Source organism: Teleopsis dalmanni, chromosome 1 (assembly GCF_002237135.1).
Source record: "Teleopsis dalmanni isolate 2A chromosome 1, ASM223713v2, whole genome shotgun sequence".
Classification (NCBI taxonomy): Eukaryota; Metazoa; Arthropoda; class Insecta; order Diptera; family Diopsidae; genus Teleopsis; species Teleopsis dalmanni.
Window position 1 is genome coordinate 38,471,194 of NC_051846.1, and position 6,302 is coordinate 38,477,495.

The window sequence follows — 6,302 nt, forward strand, 5'->3', positions numbered from 1 at the left end:
TCGTATGACAATAGGTGAGCGGCATATGTTTTGTAAACTTTATTAAAAAAAAAAAAAACAAAAAATAATAATAAATAAAGAACAAAAACAACAACAGAAACACTGACAGGACGAAGCACTGCTCACAAATTATTATATTAAATTCATGGCAAACCTAATACAAATACATATACACTCACACACACAAACATGCACACACACTGAACTGACATACATGGCATGTGTATTGCGCAAAATAAATGGCCTAAAACGCTGCAATGTTGTTTCGTTGCTATTATTGTTGTTGCAAGTGTATTAGAAGTACACACATGCATATACAATTTCTACTAATACATAAACGGTTCAGGCTTTTGTTTGGCAGGAGTATGATTATTAGATTTATGAGCAACGGAATTATGTACTTACAAGTTTATACCAACAAAAAACAAACTGACAATGTCACATATATTAACCCAAAGATATAATGCCAGAGCATTGTTATAAGCCGGCACATGTCCTTGTTGCTGCTGCTGTTGTTTTTGTTGTTGTTGTTGTTGTGTGGTGCATATAATGAGCTTGTATCTTGTATTCATTATAAATTATATTTGTCATGTTTTTAATACTTTTAAATTAGGTTTATCAATCAATCAAAAATATACTCATACTTTCGAAGACGATTATAGTCCTTGTTAATCAAAAAATTCTATGTAATTGTAATATTTGGCTTATTGTAAATTTTCAAATTGAATATATTAAATAAATATCACACAAGTTTGACATAAGTAATAATGTCAAATATTGATGTAATTATATCCGAATATTATTAAATAGATTTGTTTTAACAAAACGTAAATGATATTTTAATCATTAAAAAAGGATTTCATTTGATTGGCTTTAAGATAAGAGACTTATCCTAACTTTGTAGAATTTATGATGTTATTAATTTTAGAATAAATGATGGCAATCACCATTTATACTTATAACAATAATATTAAGAATATTAAATGATGATATTGTTACTCAATTTATTTTATAGTTTTCAATAGTAATACGTTATTAATGCAACAAAAAAAAAACAAAATATTTAAATATAATCAGAAGCAAGACTGACAATTTGTTTTACGTGTAACATATCTACTGTATACTTAATATAGTTATATATCTGATAAGTTAAAATTTCACATTAGGACCCCCTCTAAGTAAACCGCACCTGAAAAATCAAATTCAACCAAGACATGATCCCACTTACTGTCATTGCTGGGCTAATCGATTTTAAGATTGATTGATAAATTGATTCGGCTTGTCGACAAGTGCAAATATCCCCGTGTTGAGTTATTCCTTAAGCACAACCTAACATTAACAACGCCACTTTCAAGTATATCAAACTTAAAAATGTTCTTCGCATATATAATCAACTTAATTACAAAGTCAAGTTTCTCTGCTATTAATAGCTTATTCGTCACTTGTTTTCGTACCACTTCCGTATTCGGTCTCAGTTTTGCTCAAATGGAAAATGGAAAAAATTCGGATACTCAAGTGTATGGCTTTGACGATTGCAACAAGTAAAAACGCAAGCCTAACAGCAATCAGTTTTAAAATACTATGCTCTTCGTTAAGTCTCAGATTAACGATAACCTACAGGCGTTTACACGGTAGTACTTCATTCGCTTCACATGAGGTACGCCCTGTCGTTCTCCAACTCAACTCTCATGACTATAATATGTTGATGAGTGGCACATTCAGCTGATGTCGTTATTCTTTTCTATAGCAGCAGCTTTAAAAATCTACAAGTAATCTGTCAATCGCTATTCACCCCCTTTACCACACTCCTTTCATTTACCTGCTTGCTTCCTTATATATTATATATATATTGTATATTGTGTATATATATATTGTATATTGTGTATATATATATTGTATTGTATATATATATAACTATTGTTCACGCTAACTGACTTAGATAAACTCAGTTTACTAAGTAATGAGTTTATTCACCCTTTAACTCTCCTCTGATACGATTCTCAGCACAATGGTTTTTACGGTGAATGGTTGCAGACTTCATTATACATTTCTTGGAGGTGGGGCTAAAGTCCCACTTAGTGATTTTCGATGTTTTAGACGTCCTGAAGAAATAGCCTTGATCTCTTAGATATTGATTTGGTAGGTTCAAATCTCGCACTATAACTTTTGAAGCTTTCAAACAACGCAATGAAATAAATTCGTAAATATTTTATTCTTTTCTACAGTCTTCTTCCTGGGGTCCAACACACTATTGACTTTCCATCGAAGTGCTCCGTGATATTTTAAATAAACTGCTCTAATTTTACGTTTTATATTTTAATAGAATACTTAGTTTTTCTTTTATTATTCCGCTGTTCAATATCGGTTCTAGCAACTATCGTATACAAATACGTATATCCTTGAAGAGTAACAACCCCTGATCACAACTTCCGTTACAATTAATGTTCTCATCGATATTTTCTTCGCTATTTTGTTACTGATTTTAATTAATTTGTTTTCACACATAATAAGTTCAGTATATACAATATCTGTAGTAATATCTTAGCTTTTGAAATAATAATAATCAACTATGTTTTGATATTTTAAACTTCCAAAATAGAATAAAAATAAATAAAAATCTGAATACAACTAACTAAAGAAAATATCTATATTATTTTTTTTACATTTGCAATACATTTACTTTAAATTTGAAAAAAAATTACAAAATGAAGAACAAGGATAATGAAAATTGTTCTATTTGTATGGAAATCAAACGTAATCCTATTATACTAGAGTGTCAGCACAGTTTCTGTACCGAATGTGTTCTCAGCTACCTTCACTACAGTGCCAGTTGCCATGTAACTTGCCCCTTATGTAGAGCTATTCTAAACAGCCATGTAAGTTACAACTTCATTCATTTTATTTATATCTTTAAGTAACGAAATGTTTATGTTTCTTTCACATTTTAGCACATTTTGGAAATCTTGAAGACAAGACAACGGAAAAGACAATTAATAGTAAGTACTGAAAAAATTAAAATCCATTTATTGTAATTATTATGTGGGGAATACGATACACCGCCATTCGGGTGGTCCATTGTGTTAACCCTATTTGTATTTGGGTTTCCGTTAAGATGAGTGATTGCATGATTTTCTATTTAACCGTTTTGTATGTTATGATGAACATAAACTCTATAATCAACGACGTGTAAATCTGTTGCTTTTTAGCTGGATCGATATGGCACTCAAGGCATCGAATTTGGAGCTGCGAATTTGACTGAAGAATTAAACGAAAAATATGAAACTTCTATGCTTCATCAAGGAAGACATATTTAGTTTTAGTTCTATTATTCGATTTTCGACCCGGGTTTCATATATATATAAGTAAAATTCACATTCTCGGATAACATAGTCGGTAACCGAGTAATCCCTTAGTATCAGTGCAGAGCTGCAACAAGGTATAAATTTATACACTTTTTACTCCATAATGCAGCCCATGCTATGGAATAGTATTTAATTCAAAAATATTTTTTGCGCCTTCGCTCTATTACTATGTAACCGATTTCGATCAACGGGATCATCAATACCACTATTTGTGTTAGTGAGTAAAAGATATTATATTATGCATTTTTCTCTTTGTCTCTTTTATATACATTTATTATTAATGATATGTATTTTTACCATGAAATGCATGTGTAAAAATTTATTTATTTATTATTATAACATTTATTCCTGAAAAATGTGTTTTTTAATTTACTCCATATAATAATTTTTTTCACATTTTTTCAGAAAATCTTGTGTAGTATTTTGTTCTATGGTGGTTTGTCTGCACTAGGAGCCATAACTGCGTTTTCAATAGTGTCTTTGAAGTATACATAAGGGTCTGGACTATAACGTTTGGTTTCCTGCAATGGCTATTGGTTGGTTGTTTCGTTTGGTTTGGTTGATAATATACATTCTATTTCGTTAGTAAAAACATGTCTCAAGATATTTTTTTTATTTTATTTTGTTCAACATGATTATGTTAATTTGCATTGTAAAATTATAATTCAAAACAACGTGTAAACGAAATTCGTATTGTGTTAATTTTAAAGTAAGCTCATATATTTATTAAACAATTTATTTATATTATGCTTTGTTTAGATATATTTTTACAATATCCTTCCACCTGGTGTCTCTTCCGCCTCTTCTGTAGCCTCTTCTGTAGACCTCGTCCAATCTGTGCGCTTCGAACTCACTCAATACCTTACGCTATACTTCGTTGAGCGAGATTCAAATGCTCCATCATCCCACTCTATAACCGTGGCTCTCGTGACCCCAATCACAGAGTCTATCACTAGTCCACTCTTGCTTTCACACAATAACTCCGTCCCCTCCATTAACTCCCCATGTACTTGCGCCACGTCCATGCCTTCTGACTTAGATAAACCAATTTCACATAAAGAAAATATAGAAGATGAGATATGTCTTCATTCAGCAAATATTTTAACTTTACCACCATCACTGACAGAAACGTCGAAAGAGTGGAACGTTACGGTATTGAAAGAACTCCATAAAAATTCAACGGTTGTTACAAGTGTTGTGAATATTGGACTTAATCACATTTGAAAAATCTTTAACGAAGATGTAGATATAATACGTCTTACATGCAATTGCTTAAAAATTTTTAGAAGATTAGATTAATATGGTTCAAGCACTAGAAGAATGGGGAAAGAGTAACCAAAAAACAGAAGATTATGTCAAAAAGTAAACACCTAAATATTTAAAAGCATTTTCTTCTATGTAAAGCATGCAAAGTAATAGGTATCTATTATATAGTGAAGTACTTTATTATAAAGATATTTTAAATTCTTAATAAACATAACGTATATATTTTAGTAAATACTTAATATCTGTATCTATCTTTATCTTGTATAGCAAAGAAATTGTGTTTAAAATGTACAACATAGATAAAAATACATTTTCAAATAAATTTTATTCAGTGCGTCTACTTGCGACACACTAGAAGTGATATCGGTGTGTGGGGCATTTAAAAATAGATGAATACCAGCTACATTTATGACTTTTGTATATAAGCAGTACTGTACGATGCGGCGAAATAAAGTTTTATTATATTTTTTTCTTGAAAATTATCCGCAGCTTTCTAAGCAAACAATATAATTTGTATACGAAAGCAATAAAAATCTTTTTCTGTTTTAATTTTTAATATGTATATTTTTTTATGGATAAAAAATATGAAAAATAAAAAAAATAAAAAATAATTAAATTAATTTATCGAAAATCTTGAAAGAAAACTATATATAAATTTTAATGGTAACTTAAAATGAGTAAACCTCAACAAATGAATGTGAAATTCGAATTATTAAAAATTGTAATACATTTTTCCATGGTGGGTTTTAGTTTATGAATAATAGACGACAGTAACTCTGTGTCATTTATTTAAAAAATTAGTTATGTTTAAATATAGATTTTTATAGATCTACAGACTCCTTTGTGTTTGGCTGGAAATTATCTTATGCTTAAAACACACATTTTTAGACGCAGACAGTCGTTACAAATGTAACATAAACAATATTTATTTTCAAGTCAAAAAGGGTTCGAACAGTAATAAAGCAACAACAATAAATATTTTAATTAAATTATTGAAATTTTGTTAACCAAGTATAAAATGGGTAGCCTGAAAGATCACTGATGAGCGATATGTGGCAAAATTCGCAACAACTCTATGGTCAGTCAATCATTCAATTACTGAAAAATAATAAAATTTTGTTGTTATAATTCAATACTGTTCAAAATACTAATACTTAGCATTTGACAATACTCGAAGCATTTGTATGGTCAGCTAAAAATTAAATTAATTAAAAATAATAAAATTTTGTTGTTGTAGTTCACTACTGTTCGAAAACATTTATATATATATTAAGAAAATAGTTTCATTCGTCATAACTGATATTAAAAATCACTTATCTACCTATTATGATATATAAAAATAAATATTATTTATATTGCATATTTATCTTCTCGCTACTTTTCTATCTATTACATTTAGAATATGCAGTTATTGTTTGTGTATGCAGTTTTCGAGGGCTATTGCTTGAACCTTGAGGATGTGTATTTTATTACACTAAAAAACTACACACGTAATCTACCGCCATCTAACATAAGCAGTTTGTACATTGATTGCACTTGAAGCGAGTAAAAAGTAGTGATAGATGACGCATCTATATATTGTTGGCAAAACTGTTCAAACTTAAAGAGCGATATCTCTTGAACTAAGCCATAATGACATATATCATATTGAATAGTGTTGTTCAAAATCGCAGT

General features: G+C 29.5%; 1 protein-coding gene across 1 annotated transcript; it reads left to right on the forward strand.

Annotated features, from left to right (window-relative positions):
• The first annotated feature begins 2,644 nt into the window (after positions 1 to 2,644).
• LOC119673011 (tripartite motif-containing protein 73-like) lies at positions 2,645 to 4,087 on the forward strand. The gene is made up of 3 exons (XM_038084210.1): positions 2,645 to 2,876; positions 2,949 to 2,996; positions 3,768 to 4,087. Exons 1-3 carry the CDS (start codon positions 2,706 to 2,708, stop codon positions 3,855 to 3,857), a joined length of 309 nt encoding a protein of 102 aa, XP_037940138.1. The 5' UTR covers positions 2,645 to 2,705; the 3' UTR covers positions 3,858 to 4,087.
• The last annotated feature ends 2,215 nt before the right edge of the window (positions 4,088 to 6,302 follow it).